General features: G+C 41.8%; 1 protein-coding gene across 3 annotated transcripts in view; it reads right to left on the reverse strand.

Annotated features, from left to right (window-relative positions):
* The window catches only part of MED13 (mediator complex subunit 13), a 339,306-nt gene that overhangs the window by 11,387 nt on the left and 307,309 nt on the right, over nucleotides 1-20,610 (reverse strand). For 2 of the 3 annotated variants that reach the window (XM_030185828.1, XM_030185830.1), the window contains 6 exons: nucleotides 18,120-18,343; nucleotides 16,210-16,352; nucleotides 15,729-15,887; nucleotides 14,992-15,177; nucleotides 14,545-14,693; nucleotides 1,055-1,228 (listed from right to left, as the gene is read on the reverse strand). In XM_030185828.1, the coding sequence (XP_030041688.1) occupies nucleotides 1,055-1,228; nucleotides 14,545-14,693; nucleotides 14,992-15,177; nucleotides 15,729-15,887; nucleotides 16,210-16,352; nucleotides 18,120-18,343 (1,035 nt within the window). Of the gene's footprint in view, nucleotides 1-1,054; nucleotides 1,229-14,544; nucleotides 14,694-14,991; nucleotides 15,178-15,728; nucleotides 15,888-16,209; nucleotides 16,353-17,867; nucleotides 17,966-18,119; nucleotides 18,344-20,610 lie in introns of those variants that run through there. The other variant, XR_003939897.1, reaches the window with a different exon arrangement.

Genomic DNA, 20,610 nt, shown 5'->3' on the forward strand with positions numbered 1-20,610 from the left:
ATCTCCAATTAAATTGATAGAAGGGAATAACTCAGGAGATCAGAGAAAGATCCATGGCAGATACACTGTCTCCCCCATTCCCCAACACTAAATATTTATTTCAGAGAGAGAATTGTAGACTCCATGGTCCTTTGGTGTAACCTAGCATGGCATATTTTATTACGCACACTGCTTTCAAAAAGTGCATAATTACATCCAAGTTATACCACATTATGGGGGAAATTTTGAAACTATGTAAGGTATCAGAAAACAAAGGGAGCAAATCAGAAAAAAACATAGCAGCAGCGATAATGAAATAGAGAAAGACCCAAGTTGGACAAGGTTCTCAGGGGGACCTCGCTTAATGTGCTGGGGAACTAGGTTCAATTCCCTCTGCAGCTCTGTGTGACCCTGGGCAAGTCACTTAATCCTCCACTGCCCCAGGTACAACAGTAATACAATGTACCGCTTAGACTGTGAGCCCACTAGGGACAGACCCAGTACCTGTAAAATGAAACAGTAAACCGCTTAGGTCTAAGCAGTATATAAATACTTAAATGAAAAATGAAATAAATGGTTTCAGACTCTGATGAAGGCCTTGCGGCTGAAACACTGTGTACATTTTTTTCCTTCTTTTTATCAATAAATATATGCAATACACCTTGATCTTGTTCATTTTTGTCTGTCACCTTCACTGTTTTTGGTGTTAAAGTGTGAAAAACTGTTCTTATGTTTAAATGTTTGTACCACTTAATTAACTTAAAAAAAATGTTTGGGAAAAGGAAGCTCCTCCAATGTGCTGCTGCCTACTCTAATGCATCATGCGACTTCCAAGATTTGTTTTTAAAGATTAAAATCAAAGAGCTAAAAAATGAACAGTAAGACTCCATAAGTATCCATGTTTCAGTCTTGTCAGTATGTTGTGTGTAGGCTTACTCATTCCAATCTGGAAATGATTTTTAAAGGAAAATGTAATTACAACTTGCTTATGTGATTCAGCACTTGCACAGATATAAACACTTTCATTTCTAACAAGCTGAGCTGTTGATAGGAATGCTTCAGAAATCAGTAGTACCTTTAGAAAGAGTGGACACTGATTTTGTGCTTGAGGACATGCTGACCAAAACCAGTCGGGCAATGGACCTGCTTTGGCAGTTGATACGAAATAACCAAGTGCCAAGGGCTGCTGGAGGATATTCGTTACTTCATCATGAGATTCTGTTGAAAGCAGCCGATCTGTACCTTGACCCTATAAGAAAAACAGGGGGAAAAGTTCAGCAGTTGCACTTCCTAGAATGTGAAACTGCATAAAGCATATTACATTACAAATACAAGAATGATCGCAACTAAGCAAACTTGTTACTACTAGTTGGAAAATAAAGCAACATTGCTTACCTGTAATGGAGATCTTCCATGGAAAACCGGAATAAGCCATCACAAAGGTAGGCATCAGTAAAGAATTAAATGTTGGAAAGAACAGCAGGACATAAAGAACGACAGGACAGCAGTATGATGTGCATGAAACTAAGATAAAATACCTAACATGGCTGCATTTCAGCCACCGCCTGAATCAGGGGTGCAATGGAATTTAAAGAGAATGCAGGAGAAGAAAATCTCACAATGAAACACTATTATCAAGGCAATGTTCCTACATGGAGCCACAAGCCAAAGTGTTTGGACTCCAAAACAATACTTCTTACGCTAACAAAGAAATCATTGTGCACAGTCAGGGTTGCTTGATAGCACATTGAGTTCACCATTAGTGCAACAAGTCTTAATTTGGCTCTGTTTAGATGCATTGCCTTGCTGAATGGTGTTATGAGATTTCTTCTCCAGCACAGCAATGGATTTGCTGTGTTTTCAAATTCCATGATATAGGCGGAGACCGAAATGTGGCTGTTTTGGGTATTTTATCTTCAATAAAGTTTTATACACATCATACTGAGCTGTGAAAGCACAACATTAGGCAACAGATCAAGCTTAATGAGGTGCTTTAAATTGGAGAACAAAAAGAGAGGGTATACAGCATACACAGAAAGTATACAAACAAAAAAAGCAACACTGGGCCTTCAAGACTGGGACAACAGGAGTATTTTATTGACAAATGACCCGACACGGGCTGTGTTTCAGCATAGAACAATGCCTGCCTCAGGGGTCCGGTTTTAGTTGCAAAAAATGTATGTGTGTATATATATATATATATATATATATATATATATATATATATATATGCGTGCAATGCCTCTAAGAATGAATATGAAAGTCTTCCTGTTGAAAAAAAAAAATTTGTTTTTGTTCAAAGACAAGAGTAATACAGGCGTTTACCTTTTATATCGTGGCTGTCTGCTTTGTGTCGGGTCATTTGACAATATAATACTCCTGTTGTCCCAGTCTTGAAGACCCAGTGTTGCTTTTTTTTGTTTGTGTGCTTTAAATTGGAGACACCTCTCAAATCAGGAGATCATGTGTTGAACTAGGATGGTGGTGTAATCTATTGGAACATGGTGGTGATAGCACTGAAGTGCGGACAACTGGTTTTAATCCAGAATTTGACAGGAGGTGGTGGTGCTGGATTTTGAGGATTTCTTTGTGAAGTGAATCCAGAATGCCCCAATTTGACTGCCCCTATCGGACCGACCGTTCACTTGTCTATTAGATTGTAAGCTCTTTGAGCAGGGACTGCCTCTCTTTGTTAAATTGTACAGCGCTGCGTAACCCTAGTAGCGCTCTAGAAATGTTAAGTAGTAGTAGTAGTAGTAGTAGTCTGGCTGTCAGGTGTTGCACCATAAACTGAATATTTTCCATACAAGGTTACATGATTTTCTGGTGGATGGCCTTCTGGAAGCCATTAAAATGTCTTGATTTCTGAGACAATCTAAAGAACAAAAACTACATTCCTTTCAATTTCCATACTGAAATGGCAAGGAACTGGAGATTAATATGAAAAGAGGGCTCCACCATGTTAAATTACAAGGTTACAGCAGAGAGGAAAATAAATTGAACCTTCCAGGGCTAGTTGCAGAAGGTACAGAAAACCTGACAAAGCCAGTAAATGGAAATAAGGATCATTAATAAATCATCATCTTGGTGTAGCTTTTGTATGGTTTTGGCTATCAATGGAAGGGAGGAAAATCTAAGACCAAATCTTGGCCTGAGTAGATGGCCAAAGCCTCCAAGACTATCCTGCCCTTGATTGGCTCTTATGGATTAGTATGGAGACCGTTCTTTAGGAGCCTCCAAGAATCCCAGGAAGCCCATAAAGTCATTCTTTGGATCAGTATCAGGTTTCACGAATAAAGGAGTTTAATACCCCTTGAAGCATCCTCTGGTGGTAAGTCAGGCTTTGGCACCTCAAGAGAGGAATCCAACATTTTTCCAGGTAAGCAGTTATGAGCCAAGGCATCAGGACAGGGAGAACATTCCAAGCAGATCTCACATGATTTGCAAAGCCTTTCTGTCCATGCTTACCCCGCTATGGCGCTATCACAACTGTCATCTTCTATGAACTCCTTCACCTCCTTTTGTATCTTAAACTTAGTTTATTCATCTTTTCCTCTTCCCTTATAATACTAATTGTAAGTTAGGCCCCCTTGTGTTTTTCCTTTTCCTCACCTCCTGATACTTTGTAAACCGCTTAGATATTTAAATTATGTACAGTTGATCTGGAAGCTCAGGTAAGAAGATAAGTAGAGGGAACCTTAAGTATGGGCTGATCAGGTGTTCAAGGTAGGGAAGAGCTGTATCATTCCACACTGATTTGCTTGCAAGAGTCTGAAGAGTGAAGGTGGCAGAACAGACTATGAGGCTTTATAGTGTCTTGCAGTAATAGCTGCAGTAGCTGGATGTTCATATGGTGGCTGTTGGCAGGTAGACTCCTGGGTAGGGTAAGGGGTAATAGTAATGCATTTTGATATACTGCCCTTTCTATGGTACAAGCAAAGTGGTTTACATATTATATTCAGGATCTCTCTCTTTCCCTAGTGGGTTTTGTTTTCTAACCTGGGGCAATGGAGGCTGTAGCAGTAAGAGGAGAGTTAAAACATAAATGCCATAATTGATCAGACCGAAAGTCCATCAAGCCCAGTATACTGTTTCCAACTGGCCAATCCAGGGTCACAAGTACTTGCAAGGTCCCATAAATATAGACGGTGGGTGACTCAGCTATTTAGGGAGGCTAAAAAGAGGCTATGGGGTGGAGCTAGGGTGAGGTTATAGGGCAGGGCTAGGGTAGAGTATGTGGCAGAGTACAATGGAACAGAGCAAGTTAAAATCTTTGGGGGGGGGGGGGGGGGGGGGAACACAAGTCAGCAGTAAAACAACAGTGGGACACTTTTGAACATAGTACACAAGGAGTTCTTCACTTTATGGCTCTAGAGCAGCTATAGCAGTCTCCCCAGTACCTCTGTTACTAATGGTAATATGCACACTGAATATACTCCAAAAAAAAATCAAAATAATGCACCAAAATAATACAACATATTGAACCAGAATAATATTCTCAGTATTCTAGAAATATATCTAAGTACTTTAACACTTGGCTTCCAGTCAGCCCTAGCTCTCTAGTACAGCATCTTCCTGTTGGCCATGTGAACAAATATGTTCAGCAACACTAACAGAAATCTTGTGGTTAAGTACATAAGTAATGCCATACTGGGACAGACCGAAGGTCCATCAAGCCCAGCATCCTGTTTCTAACAGTGGCCAATCCAGGTCACAAGTACCTGGCAAGATCCAAAAGAAAGTACAATACATTTTATGCTTCTTATTCTTGAAATAGCAATACATAGACTAGTAGAAAACCCAGTGTGTGTGCTGTATGTCTTATCCCTTTATAAATAACTCTTGCGTGTTGTAAAGGGAAAGTCTCATACAGTCGCCAGGGATTTTCACCACCACTTCTGGCGTGCCCCTATTTTGCGATAATTATAATCATTGACATTCCCCTCCCTACAACCTATATTTTTGTGTGTTTTTTTAAAGGATTTTCCTCTTATTTTCTTCTTTATTTTTTGCCTTTTACTCGTTTTCACTAAACTATATACTCAAAAACAGGCAGTGTACTGAACCTCAGGGGGGTGGGGCATGGGGGCGGAGGATGCAGGGAGGAGTACAGAGAGAGACAGGAAGGGAGGGACTGGGGCTGCTAAACTTTTTAGTTTTGTTTTAATTTTTTATTTTATACGAGCAGAAATGGGGAGCAGCGGCAACCTCGGGGGGGGGGGGGGGGGGGGGGAGGCAAGGCCGTCCATACTGGACGCTTCTGACAAGCGCCTTTGCCCCCTCCCGATCCTTTTTTTGATTTTGTGTTCATTTTTTATTTTATGCAGAGGGAAGCGGGGAGCCAAGTTTTTTTTTTTTTTAAATCTCACTTTTGTTTTTAAACATGCCAGCTTGGATTTTCATGGTGCAGGGGGAAGCGGGGAGATGACAGCTCAGGCCTTAACGACAGGGCTAAGCTGACATTAAATTTCTCACGGAAAATGATTCATTGCAATCGTCGGTATGGTTAGTGCATTCCAAATTGTCCACATTTCAATGGTAGTTTCTCATTTGCATTCCGTTTTCGTTAGCTGCTAGCGTCGTCGGGAAATGGCCTTTAATGTGTACTACGTTTCAAATTTTCCTCGTTAGAGGGTCGTTAAAGTTTTGTGTATCTGGGCCCTTGTCCCTTTAGTATAACTCTATCTCCAGCAGGTGGTAGACAGAGCTGGTCCAGCTCCTGGGTTTATTCTGATTTAAGGGGCTCCTAGGCTTCCAGTTGAGCTGGGGTGTGTGGCTGGTGGTGCCCACTTTGAAGGCATACTTGTTTTTTCAGGTCCCTGCCTTACCCTGGTTCCTTGCTCCCAGTTGTCTGCTTGGTCTGTGTCTGTCTGCCATTTGGAATCTGCAGGAGGTGTGACAGCTTGAAAAAAAAAGAAGAGAAAGAAAAGCTTCAGGCAGCATTTCCCAGACCCGAAGCTCCTTTGGACCGGGTACTGGAAGACTGGGACGCCCTTGCAGCTCCTCCAGGGACAGGCTGCCGCTCTCCTAGCAGGGTGAGTGTTTCCTTTCGGGTTCGCCGGTTCCCGCGTTTTCCGCGCGTTGTGCTGACGATCATGGTGGTGGCGACCAAGTGTTCCCACTGTGGGAAAAGGCGCAGCTCTGGCTGTATGGAGGATTCAGGGGCAGCGGTGATAGCGGAGGGGGTTTCCCGTGCTCCACAGCTCATGCCGGGCGCCATCTTGGATTCTCCGGCGAATCCAGCATGTGTGGTCCTGGAGGTGGAGGAGCGCACGGGGCTGGTTAAGAGACTGGCGGACGGCAGTCCGTTGCCACGGGAGTCGCGAGGGACGGTAGTTTTAGAGCAAGTGGCAACTCAGGGACAAGGGGATCTTTTTTCTCCCAGTTTATTTTATTATTACACCAGGCCTTTTTATTAAAGAAGGCCTCTCCGGGTGTTCCCCTGCAGCCTCCACCCTCCGACAGACCAGGTGGGGTCTGGTTCGGGTGTCGGGCCTTCAGCTGCCCTTTCTGGGACTCCGCCATCGCCAAAGTGCAGGAGGCTGGGGTCTGAGTCCGGCTCTGTGGCTTTGGTGGGGCTGCGGCCTTCTCTGATTGAAGGGGCCGGAAGGTCCACTCGAGGGTCTCAGGGCTCGGGAATTGGAGATCTTGAGGAAGGTGAACTGCTTCAGGAGGAGCAGGAGGCCGCGAAGGCAGTCCGCATCTTTCATAGAGATGAATTGCCTTCTCTCATTTCAGAGTCCTTACAGGCTCTGAATATTAAAGATTCTGAAGCCATGGCGGCGGCAGCTGTGAATGTTAAGATGGCTAGCAGTAAGAAGCCGACGCGGGCTTTCTCTGTCCATGAGGCTATTCAGGAGCTCATTTCGGATCAGTGGTCAGAGCCCGAGGGGAGCCTAAAGGTAGCTCGTATATGGCCCAACTTTATCCGGTGGGGGAGTCTCATTTGAGTCTCTTCGCTTTCCCTATGGTTGATTCCCTGGTGACAGCGGTCACCAGGAAGACCACTCTCCCAGTGGAGGGGGGAGTTGCCCTCAAGGACATGCAGGATCGCCGTTTGGAAGCCTCCTTGAAGCGTGCTTTTGAAGTGTCGGCCTGGTCTCTGCAGGCTTCAATCTGCAGCTCGTATGCGGCTCGGGCCTGTTTGTCCTGGCTTCAACAGGCTGTGCAACAGGAGTTGGAGGTGATGGCTTCATTGGCTGAGGTTGCCCTGCTGATGGAGTCAGGATTGGCGTATTTGGCCGATGCTCTGTACGACTTGGTTCAGGCCTCGGCTAAACAGATGTCTCTGGTGGTTGCGGCTCAACGGCTATTTTGGCTGTGCCACTGGGTGACTGATATGGCTTCAAAACAGCGGCTCACGAAGTTGCCCTTTAGGGGTAGGCTGTTGTTCGGTGAGGACTTGGAAAAGATTGTTAAAGACTTGGGAGACTCTAGGTCTCAGCGTTTGCCGGAGGACAGGCCCAAATCGGGGATCTGTATAGTGTCAACGAGACCGAGATTTTGGGAGGCGCGGCGTTATCACCCTGGTAGAGCCTCTGCTCCTTTTCCATGGTCTAGATTTTAGTAGCGCTCCTTTCGCATGGACAAAAAGGCCGCTTCACCTCCTCAGCGTCAGGGGGGCACTAACTGGGCTTCCCAATGACGGGGTTCCAGTTCACTCTCCCATGCCTTGCATTGGGGGTCGGTTGACCCTTTTTCTGGGGGAATGGGCCAAGATCACAGCAGACCTTTGGGTATTCGATCTGATAGAGCACGGATACAAGTTGGAAGTGCGGGTCCCTGTCAGAGATGCTTTTTTGGAGTCCTGCTGCGCTACGGTCAGGAAGCGGGAAGCTGTTTCAGAACATTGCGCTCTCTGTTGGAGTTAGGGGCAGTGGTTCCGGTACCGCAGTCCGAGCGTCGGGAAGGCCGCTATTCCATTTATTTAGAGACCCTTTTTTTCCAAACCGAGACTGGCGAAAAGTCCAGTATTTCCAGACTGAATTTGAGCTCCTGGGCCAATAAGAGTCCTGAACAACAATTTTTAAAAGTAGCTGGCCACATCACTGCAGGTTACTTCCTCTTTGTGTTAAACAAAGAAGGAACAGTCATTTAGTCATTTCTCTGTAACAACTTTAAACATAAAACATGCACCACTTGCTGGCCAAACTAGAGAAATACACTTCATGAAATATTCTTATAATTCACATGCTGGAAAGTTCACCATTTCACCACAGGTTTCCTCTCCATTTGTCATTTTTTGCCTTTCTTCTCACTTCCTCCACAACATCCAAATCCAACACTGATCTGTTCCTTTCAGCTTTTTTATTCCCCTTCCTCTTATTACCCAGTCTTTCATCAACTCTTTCCTCTCTACCACTGCCATCTAGCATCTTCCTGCTCTCTCTACCACCTGCCATCCAGTATCTTGTATCTCTCTCTCCACTACCCATTCAAGCATCTCCTCTCTTTTTTTCCCTTGCCATCCAGCATCTTCTCTCTTGATTCTCTCCAGCCTCCACCATCCAGAATCTCCTTTCTCCCTTGCCCCACCAACCTGCATTGCCCCGTCTATCTCCCCTCGCCTCCCCAGCCCCATTCAGAACTGTCCTGTCTCTCTCGCCTTGCAGTATTGCCCCTGTCTTTCTTTCTCTCTCCTCATGGAGTATTGCCTCCATCTCTCTCCCCCCACCATCCAGAAGCCAATCCAAGCATAGCTTATATTCCGCTATATCTCTACAAGGATTCATTGCGGATTACAATAAAGAGACCTCTCAATCAGATGGAATTACAAAATGACATACACTAAAAGAATATAAAACATTCTAAACTGAATAAATACCTGAATATAAAAAAGCTTTCAATTGTTTTCTAAATAAAAGATAAGAAAAAATGGACCTTATCTGATGAAGAATGCCATTCTATATTTTTACTGTCGTCTCCTTCTCTTCCCCACCCAGCACTGCCCGTCTATATTCCCCCATCCAGAATTGCCCCTCTCAAGCTCTGTCTCCCCCATACAGTATTTCCCCTCTCTGTCTCTACCTTCATCTGTAGAAATATGCTAGCCCTTGCTCTCAGTAAAATACAGGCCAATGGCTCAGGCTAAAGAGCTAGGCCTCTTAAAATCAAAAATCATCTCTGATACAAAATATATTTCACTGCAGCTCAAGCTGAAATGAGTTCCCAGAGAGCTAGGCCCTTAAGAATCAGAGATCACCTTTGACACAGTTATATTTCACTGTAGCGAGTGCTGAACTAGCAAGGGAGGGGGCATTTGCTCTTGTCAACCATCCTGAGACTGGCACCTGTAAGAAGTCATGAGCCAAGATGTTTTGCAGCACCTTTTGGCTCCCTTCCTCCCATTTTCACCTCGGGTCTGTGCAAATAAACGAGTGAAGATGCAAAGGACCACGACTCTCTCTGCACCAGTACTGCTTCCTCTGCCTGTCCCGGACATTTACATCAGAGAAGGTGGGACCAGCAGAGGAAGCATTAGCGGTACAGAAAGAGTTGCAGTCCTGTGCATCTTAAGTCCTTGCTTATTTCTGCATACCCAGCAGAGGCAGAAATGGGAGGAAGGGAACAAAAAGGTGCTATAAGGCAGCAGCAGGATAGAGAAGTGACAGAGGGCAGTGCAGTACAGGAAGGCAGTGGACCGGTGGGCAGGAAAGGTTGTAGTTGGGGCTGGGGAGGCTTAGCCTCACCGAGCCTCTTATAAGGGCGCCTATGCCCATAAAGTAGATAGATTCCAAGTTGCTTAATCCAAGGATAAAATAGTGGATTTCTACTAGTTCCCTGTAATAATGGTTTACAGGCTTTTCTTCCAGAAAAAAAAAAAAATATTTAACTACACTAACAGTTTTAACCACATCTCACAGCAACACGTTTCAGAGCTAATTATGGGTTGCTTGAAAAAAAATACTCCGTTAAATCCCCTTATCTCCTCCCCCATTTTCTTTTACCTCTAATAATTGTCTTGTGTACTATTATTTTTCCTATATACATATTGTAGTTCATTGCCTAACAAAACAAAAATACTCTGGGAGGTGATGGAGGAAAAAAAAAACTGTGGCGGAATTCAAAAAGGCATGGGATGAACACAGAGGATCTCTAATTAGAAAATTAATGGTATAAAAAAAACAAGGGCTGCATATGTGTTTGCATGTCAAGTGGTGCTTAGTTGGCAACTCTGGTATCAACTAAGGCCAGTGCTGGGCTGGCTTGTACAGTCCGAGTCCAGCACATAGCAATCTGGTTGTAGGATGGGCTGAAGAGAGCTTCGACGGAAACTCCAGCAATTTGGAACATGAGGAAGTGCCGGGCGGACTTTTACAGTCTTTGTTCTGCAAATGACAAGACGGATTCGGATAGGCATGTAGTGGGCCTTGACGGTAACTCCAGTACTTGGATGATAAAGACAAAGCTGGGCAGACTTCTACGGTTTATGTCCAAGAACACCAAAGAAAGACCATGATCAAGAATATAATATCACGTTCATTGTTGATTTAATCTTGAATTGATAATGAATGTGACTGTTGGGCAGACAGGATGGACCACTGAGGTCTTTATCTGCCATCACTTACTATGCTTCTATGGTTTAAGGACTCTGAAGTTATCGTTTCATCATCTATCTTTTTGTCAATCTATACCAGTAGAGATTGAGTCCAGGGTGTTGGGGTGATTCTCAATTTGTCCTTGGACTTATGGTCCTCAGGTTACTCACCCTTGGCAGAAATATTTTTTCAACTGACGCAATTACATTTCAGGATATATTTGCTCTTTTAGTTCAAATGTTGATTCTCCCCCACCTGGACTATTGCAATGTTCTCTATTTGGGTTTGTCTGTCACATGTTTGAAGCAGCTTCACTTATACAAAAACAGCCGCTCGTTTGATTTTTAAACTTAATAAAATATTACTAGTATTTCTGGCTATATTGCTGAATTGCATTGGTTGCCAGTTAATCAATGAAATTTATTCAAAGCAGCGTGTTTGCTTCACCAGATTCTCTATTGTGTAACTTCTGAACTCCTAATATTGCTTTCGTTCTTCTGTAGATTCTCTTCTCGTTTACGAGAAACTTATTTTTCATCCCCCTTTTTTCAACATATTTATTTTTTAATGTGGTTAAGACCATATTTTCAGTTGTCTCTCTCTCTCTCTATGGAATTCTTCCCCTTTTATGTTAGTTGGAACAGAACTATTCCAAATGTTCCAACATTTGAAATTTCAGAAGAAAGTTAAAACTTCTGTTCGACAGGTCATAACTCGTGAGAGGGCTAACTGCTAGTTTTGATACAGATTTTATTTCATATTGAATTTTATTGTAATATTCACTTTGACACATTTACTTCTGTACTATCATCTTGTGTCCCCTACAAAAAAAAGATTGTACACCGTACTGAATATGGGAAACTACAGTTAAAAATATTATTGATTTTATTCTGTTACTGTAAATCACTGTGATGGTATGCACCCTTTGACGATATATCAAGAAATAAAGAAACCTAAAACTATTATTGTGTGCCCCCTAGTCTTAGTACTTTCTAAAAAAGCAAGAACCCAATTTCCCATTCCACTCATTTTATAGACCACTTTCAAATCTCTCTTCAGCCATTTCTTCTCCAAGCTAAGTCCTAAGCTCTTTAGCCTTTCCTCATAGGGAGTCATTCCATTATTCCGTCAAGCTTGAGGTGGTGAAAGATGTGATAATGAGAAATATTGAAGAGGCACTGAACTGGGTGCCTTGCTTAGCTGAAGGGCTGTGAACCTAATAGGAGGATGGAAGCCTCTAATATGGCATCAGTAGAGTGCTGGATGTTCTGCTCCCAGCAGGGTAAGCAATGCTATGATGCAGCACACTTTATACTGATCCTTTTTGGCATGCTTTCTGTGAGGTTCCACCAGACTGCAGAGGGCTCAGTTCCTGAGACAGCTTTGCTGGGTTGGATCTGACCTCTTACCAGTTGGTGTCAGTACACCTCATCAAGCAAGCTGGCCATGTTTATTCACACCATGGCTGCATTACCTGTCTGAGGCTATCTTCCTGTCTGGAATCTTATTTAAACCTTGTCACCATTTGGTTTCCTTACTACAGTTTGATTTGCATCTGCACTGTTATCTTGGCTGCCTGTGGATCCTATGCATTTGATCCTATTCATCTCAGACACTTCTTGATCTTGATACAGTCCCTGTTGGTCCTTGGCCTTACTCCTGCCTTGTTTCTTACAATGATGCCCTGTGCTTGCATCCCTGTTGGGTTCCTCTTTCTGGTTCTCTCCTCAGAGTCTAGGTTCAGGAAGCAAACACCTGGCAGCCACCAACATCCAAGGGTTCAACCCAAAGTAAAGGTGGTTGATACAGGTGAAAACCCTGCTCTATCTTCCATTGTACATAGGGAGGACACACTCTGTGGAGAACCTGTTTGTCGGCCTAGCCCACTTATCACTCTACTACTACTACTATTTAGCATTTCTATAGCGCTACAAGGCGTATGCAGCACTGCACAAACATAGAAGAAAGACAGTCCCTGCTCAAAGACCTTACAATCTAATAGACAAAAAATAGTAAGCAAATCAAATCAATTAATGTGTACAGGAAGGAGGAGAGGAGGTTACAAGTGGTTACGAGTCAAAAGCAATGTTAAAGAGGTGGGCTTTCAGTCTAGATTTAAAGGTGGCCAAGGATGGGGCAAGACATAGGGTCTTCTCTACTGATGAATCATCATATGCCAGTTCTCCTTACGCATGAACGCACTTGGTGTAGTGACTGGAACCATAATGCTGATTCTGGGCTCTCTGTGGCATAGTGGAGCTTTGGCTAGCAGCCTCACCCACTTAGGCACCATGGAGACAGAGCGGCTGCTGGAAGTCAATCTTGGCCAGCCAGTAGAGCAGTAGTAATCAGCATATTTGAGCAGATTGCTGCAGGAGAGCAAGAAGATCTCTCATGGGGAGAATATTTATATTGCAGTTTCAAGGTGAAGATATACCAGAGTTGTCTAAGATGTCTGCTCGAACCTGACACAGCAAACCATATGCACATGACCCAAGCAATGGACACACGTGGCAGGTGTTCATTAAGGATGTGGTTCTGGAGTACTGTGCATGTTTTTTAAAACCCTGCCTTTTTTTTTTTAATTCTTGAATTTCTCTGTCATCTGTAACAGGGATGCAGGTAGGTCAAACTCAATTATAGGATGACCCTATACTGTAGCTAACCTATTTATAACATTCCTTAGGTCTCTCCTTTTATATGTACAGTATTTGGGTAAAAATGTTGTGTTGCAACACTTCCCACCTTGATGTTCTAGTTCTATTTCTTTATTAAGTATATAACCAATGATGTCACTGTTATACCACTTTGCTTTATATATTGTAAACTGCTCTGTTACTTACTATTAAGAACAGTATATCAAATGCTCTGAAATAAATAAAATGGGAACTGTAAAGGCAACAAGGGTTTTTTCTTTTTTTCTTTCTTTTTTTAATAGAAGCAATAGATGCGAGACAACATGATCAGCTTCTCTCACAAATACTTGGAAAACCTTCTAGACCTTTCTGAACTTCTGTAGAGCAGGTTCAAGTTAGCATTGTCAAATAATATCAACACCTATGTCTGGCTGCCCTATACAGAATGTTCAAGGAGTAAAGGCTACTGACTATTGTTGGCAATGGGTGTGTCAGTTTTCCAAATAGGCAATGGACTGTGCTGTGTGCTAAATATGTTACTAGTAACATCAAATCACACTGTAGTTCAGTTGTTAGCACTTCAGGACTCCTAGTGAAGGGGCAAGACTGGCTCCCACAGGAGGTCAAACACTCGGGAGAGGGAGTGACATGCAAAATCAGTGTTAATGAGAAGGGGGAGTGTGGTATCCACAGAAGGTTTGCACTTCTAGAGGAGACCCACAGAGAAGGGACTTCTGTGATCTCCAAAGTTGATGTACAACATCTTGTTAGCTAACATGTTCGTTCAAAAAACAACCAAAAAAACCCCCACAAAATCTTGCACAGAATGTACACTTTCTGAAAGACCAATATGGCTGCTAGAAATCTCATCACTACCAAGTAACTCACTGTGACGAAATTTAACTTTTGGCAACTAAAATACAGTTTTATTTTTGTTACATTTGTACCCCGCGCTTTCCCACACATGGCAGGCTCAATGCGGCTTACATATTGTATACAAGTACTTATTTGTACCTGGGCAATGGAGGGTTAAATGACTTGCCCAGAGTCACAAGGAGCTGCCTGTGCCTGAAGTGGGAATCGAACTCAGCTCCTCAGGACCAAAGTCCACCACCCTAACCAAAGTTTCTGGGTTGGTAAGTTGACTATTTTATTTGCCTATAAATAGATTTAATTTTGAAATCAGGTTTTCAGTTTGAAAGTGGTAATAGAACAGCACTACTAAGTTCCCCCCCCCCCCCACCCCCAGTAATGGATCCACAGGCAACCCTATATGTAGCACGTATTATTCTATACTGGATTTTGCACACACACAGCCAATTCTTCAATGTGCAAATTAAATACAAAGAAGCAGGACAATGGATAACATTTTGTTCTCCATGATCGCTTACCTTGCCAGCATCACCTCCATGTGGATAATGAGATCCCGGTGAATGGACGGGGGAGCCAGTGGGCGAAGCAGGAAGAATACTAATAATATCTGGATCAATCTCTTCTCCAGTGTCTATCAATCCAAAGATACCCATTTCATCTGCCCCATCTTTAGAGGAAAAGCAAATGGTTAATATATACTAGTATCTATATTTCCTCTTCTGAAAAGTAAAAGGAAAGAACAATTTTCTTTATGTATCTACCAGCCAAAAGTTATTACCTAAAGAATGTTACATAAAGACAACTCATAATATAATGCAGATAAAAGACAAATAAAAACATCCCTTTTCCTCACTGTACCAACATTTCAATTTCAAGTGCCTTCCTAATCCTATGACTTGCTTGCTTCCTGTAAGAATTTCTGTGAAGTTACAAAAGGTCAGAAGAGGGCACAAAATAGCACACACCATTGTTTGCATTGAAGGCCAGGTCAATATTCTCAGTGGTATATGTGGCTGATGCTACTTGCACAGAAGCAGACGTAGGAAACACCAATATATGAGTGCATGATGTGTCCTGTGGAGTATTCAGCTGGGAGGTCTGCATATTTAAAGTGGTGCTGCGCCCAAAGACAGACCCTGTTGACACAGAATCTGTAAATAAATAGTAAAATATCAGAAAACAACATACAGCTGAATATAAACAAAGTAGAGAGGAAATAGTTTCCATGTCTATTTAATAATCCAAACCCACTACCTTCCTTTCATCTCCCACCCACATTAGCAAAAAACATTCCTGAACATTTCTAGTCACAAAAATAGTATAAGCCAGGTTTGGATAGCTACTCTCTGAATACAATGGTTACCCATATGGAAAGTTTGTACAATCTACATATGTTAATTCAGTTTGACAATCTTTAATTTACTAGGATGCCTCAGCAACTACAGATACTGGAGTATTTTCATCACAGTATCAGTTACAATATAAGCTCAAGGGAACTTTTCTATTTACACTGAAAATGCTATTTTTTCCCCTGTTTTAACAAATGAAAAGGATATGATACCCAGGCCTCACAAATTTTTTTCATTTGTTTGTTTTTTAAACATCCACGTCACAGTACCAATATGAAACAAAACCAAATTCATAAACAAGTATCTAAATACATCAAATACTGAAGGCTAGAAAGCAGGAATTTTTAACTTGCCTGGCATAACAACAAAAGACCCCTGTGGCTCCATAGCCACTAGACAAGCACTGAGAATGCTAGGAGAATCGGCTGCAGATATGCCACACATCCGGCAAATATCTTTCAGTCTCTTGCTAAGCGACTGCAGATTTCGGCGACTCAGCAAACAGCTCCAATCTGAGGTAGATAAAGGACATTTCTGAATTTAACCTACTGGTAATGTTTAAATCCTGTAAACCAAAGAACAAATATGTAGTATGTATAATAGTTTTCATCATTGATATTACAATGTGAAGGCATGAAGAAAATAAGCAAAGTGTAGTCCAATAAACTTTGCTTTATAGTTAAACTTATCAAAGCAGTTTAGATTTAACAAATAGATATACAATTACTGTATCATGTTCATAGAAGCAACAGTGACAATATTCTTCACTTCCTGTTTTTATTTCTTAAGATAGTCATATGCTCCTGGCTTCCATGCAAGTAGTTTCACTATTACCTTTTAATTCTCCATGACCTATTCTTCCTAATCGGCCAATAACAACTCTCCATGGTAGTGAACTCATCTGCACAAGTCCTAAGCACCACTCCCAGAGCTTCTGAAGGCCACAGCGGCGAGCAGAGCCTTTTTTCCTGCGAGCTCTAGCAACAGAAAGATAGTGCAATACCAGGTGTGAAAGATCAAAAACAACCTATAACTCTGCATTAAATTAAGAAAAAAACCTGCATTTCTTATATCACATTTTTTACTTGCTTACCTCTTGCAAACGTTTCTCATCCCAAATTTCATTTAAGTTATAGTACTGGTCAGCTTTTGCTATCTCTACTTTAAACTCCTAGCATATAAGAACACTAATGCCACAGGTGGTATAAGCTTGGCAGAGATAGTGGCAGCTTGTGTAAATATTATGCACTTATGCAAATATTTATGCAACAATTCATTTGCATAAATATTTACATAAGTGGGCCCATGTTCAAAAAGGCACACTCACTCATGTGTAGGGTACTGCCACTGGGACTCTACTAAGGTCAAGCACATTGGTTACTTGTAATTACGAGAATATTGTTTAAATTATGTTTTGTTTTCAAGATCATTAATGGAGTAGTACCTGTGCATTTGATTCATCTGATATCTATTCCATCTTATAGGAGGCCATTTTAACCTAAGGATTGTTTTGTATTAAAATATCTATTTATAGAAGTTTTAAAAGAATCTTAGAAAGTTTTTTCATCTAATGTTGGAATACAAAATTAAGAGCTTGACTTTAAACACAAGTGTAAGAAAGCAACCCAAAAATAATAAATAAACCCTCATTTGCTGACTTTCCTATCACCAGCATTATTACCCTTGATCTACATTAAATTTCCTTACTGAATCAGGTCTTTGGAAATAAACCTAGTAATTTAACAAGCATATAAACTTGTTTCAAGTAACACAGGGCAATACCATCAGTAAATTAATATCAAAGAAAAAATTAGAAGAAAGCAAAAATATTGATATTAACCCCTTCCCTTAGACCACAAATGAAAGGAGAGTGATCATACAAAATCAAAAGCCCAGTCTGATCAAACCTACAACGCTCTATTACAAATCAACCATCTATGATGAACCTCCACTTCTGGATAATTTTTTCAAGTTAAGAAAATATCTAAAATTTTCAGGCACAAAAAAAAAAAAAATTTGCACCTAAATAACGCATCAAGCATTTACAGGGAAACGCTAACAGAAACGAAGCCCTCAAGGATCTAGTTTCTTCTCTGTTAAGAACTCCTTCCTTTCATCTTTAGGTGACCACAAAACAGCAATTGTGAGTTCTTAAAGTATAGTCTCTGGACTGCATTCAAATCTTGCTCGAACACAAACGATACCAATAAAATAATTCTAGTAGAAACCTCTGCTTAATGCACATTTCTCGACTAGAAATCCTACTTTGTAATATTAAGAGGAAATTTCACAGTATATTTAATGCATATTTAATTCACCACCTTTGAATATAGATTCAGGTTTTCTAGGGGTTTTTTTCCCCATCTTTTCTGTGGGCTGAACAAAATGAAGATCAACAACAAAAAATGAAAGCCATTGTTTACATTATTCTTCCTTACCCAAATAAGTGATTTAAAAAAACAAACATTACAGGGCATGAGCAAGCTGTTTACCTATGCATTTTGTAGTAGTGGGATGCAGCTGTCATATAGGGAGGGAAAGAATTGAAAATCACGTTTTTCCTGAAGTACCAAAAGAACTGCTGCATCTGCTGCAAAAATATTTTAACAGAGTATCAACTTTCAGAATATCCATGTATAATGCCCAACTGAAGAGGCAAGGGTGGTGTGCAAGTTATTAAATTGTTGCAATAGATCGATCCCCCCCCCCCCCCCCCCCCCCCCACAATTTAAACTGTTACTCACCTGTTTGGTACATCAATATTAATGATACAAGTTTCTAGAAGTTCTCCATAGAGGTCTGTGCAAGATGCCAGAAGCCATCTTTGATCATGAGATAAGCAATAACCCACAAAGAGCACATTGTATTTCTGACTTGCTTCACCAAATGTCTCCCCAAGTTCTGTCTGTTTATCCTTAACAGGGGCCAATATAAATGGAGGCGAGTAGAGTCGAATGCATTCTGGTCTCTGAAAAGAAAAACAAAACATGAAAATCTTACAAGACAGACAATAACAATATTTAGTTTTAATATTTTATACTTCATTATTTCAACTGCTTCAACTTTCTTGGCACAAACAAAACTGTTTACACTTCAAAGTAAAAACAACCAATAAAACTACAATTTGTAATATAAAAAGACAATGCATCCAGAATGAAGAATATATAAAAGCCAATAATTAATATTTCTACCTTACAAAAAAGGAATTCTCTTACCATGCCTCACCTAAGATCTAAGATATATTTTTCTGTGAACACGCTGGATAAGAGAGCTACACAGGTGCTTATATCTGCTCTACAAAAGTTCAGAAAGATCCAGAAAACTTTCTGGGTATGTGCAAAAATCCATTCCCCAACCTTTGTCACCTCACTTGCTAGTCTTTCATCTACCTCATACAGCCAGAGGAATTTTCTGTTTTCTCCCCAAAATACCACTGTCTGAGTTTGACATCGCTTCTCTTTTTCACATGGTGGACAAAATACAACTCCCCCCACAAAAAAAAAAACCTTGGGTTCAAGAGATGCCCATAATGTTCTAAGAATACGTTGCTATTTAAGTCTCACCTCTTGTGGATCCCTGGGGCCTGAACATAAGGTTGCTTCCTGCCCCAAATGTGCAGAGATGTCTCCATGGCCCCAACGCAACAGAAGCAACATCCTCCAGGAGTTACAATCCTCCAAGCTGGCCAATACTTCCACCACCCACAAGCAGCAGTGCAAAGACTCCAACTGAAAGTTTTCCTTACCTGTCAACACACAAAGGCTAAGCTCCCTAGTAACTCTCCAGTCTTGCACTCCAGTGCTTTGGTGGACTGCATCAATAAGCAGAAAACACAGGAACTTGCTCCTTCATCTGGTGCCACCCATAATACTGACAGCACTAGCCATGCCACTGACACCTCCCACCATCGGAGACTAAAAGATGGGTCCGCCTACACCACCATTCCTCACACTGACTCTGGCACCAACCACAGTGCTGCATTTTCAATACAGCACTATTAACAGGTAGCACAGCGATAGACCCAATCTCTTTCCTCCTTGCTGGGGGACACAGTGCAGCAACTCCAGGTTTAGTGGCACATGCTTTAACAGGACAGACATGATGGCTCCACTTCCCAAGGAGCACATCATCACAAAAGGTTATCGTCACAGAAGCTATTCTTCTCCTACTAACGCTCAACACAAAGCGAACTGACATTCCAAGTGAGATCAGGGCAGAAATAGCATCATAGCATTAAGAATTGCAAACAAGCTAGCTCCTCCTCTCTGTGCTCTTCTTCCTCAAAAAAGCTCACTACTCTTGGCTCCTCTCCGTGCTCTTCTCTCTCAAAAAAGCTCACCTAATGCACCTAGAACGAGTAGAAGTGAATCGACTTTTTACTCTTTCAACAAGTATAAAGACTAGGAGTCACTCAAAGTTACATGGAAATACTTTTAAAACAAACAGGAGGAAATATGTTTTCACTCAAAGAACAGTTAAGCTCTGGAACTCTTTTCCAGAGGATGTAGTAACAGCAGTTAGCGTATCTGGGTTTAAAAAAAGGTTTGGCAAAGTTCCTGGAGGAAAAGTCCATAGTCTTCTATTGAGACAGACATAGGGAAGTTACTGCTTGCTCTGGGACTGGTAGCATGGAATGTTGTTACCATTTGGGTTTCTGTCAGGTACTTGTGACCTGGCTTGGCCACTGTTGGAAACAGGATACTGGGCTAGATGGACCATTGGTCTTACCTAGTATGGCTATTCTTATGTTTATAATCTGCCCCGTGTCCTCTTCACAATGCTCTCTCTCCTGAAAGCAATGACCACATGCCGCCATATTTGCCTGCAGATCCGAGTTGATTGCTACCAGATTCATCTGGGTAGTTAGCCACCTCAGTTTTAATTTCTTGAAGCCACTCTTGGATTTTCTCCAGGTGAGAAGTATTAACATCCCCGTGAGGAATTGAAGGCTTTGAGTATACATTATTTCCGTTTACCAAGATAGGCACCGCCATGCTTACAGCTTCATGGCGGGGCTGGCTGTTGCCCTGATATGCAAATTCCTGAAGATTTGCAGGCTTCTTCTTGCTCATTGTGACAATGAAGGCTGTACTCTAGATGTAATAGGAGCCCAGTGTCAAGCTTTAAATTAGAAATCTAGATGGTTGATGGTTAAAGATTTCATTGACTTGATGAGGAATTGTGGATTTAAAAGCATCCATTTGGCCTGATGACATCACTTCCTCTTGAAGCTAC

The sequence above is a fragment of the Microcaecilia unicolor genome, chromosome 13 (genome assembly GCF_901765095.1).
Source record: "Microcaecilia unicolor chromosome 13, aMicUni1.1, whole genome shotgun sequence".
NCBI lineage: Eukaryota > Metazoa > Chordata > Amphibia > Gymnophiona > Siphonopidae > Microcaecilia > Microcaecilia unicolor.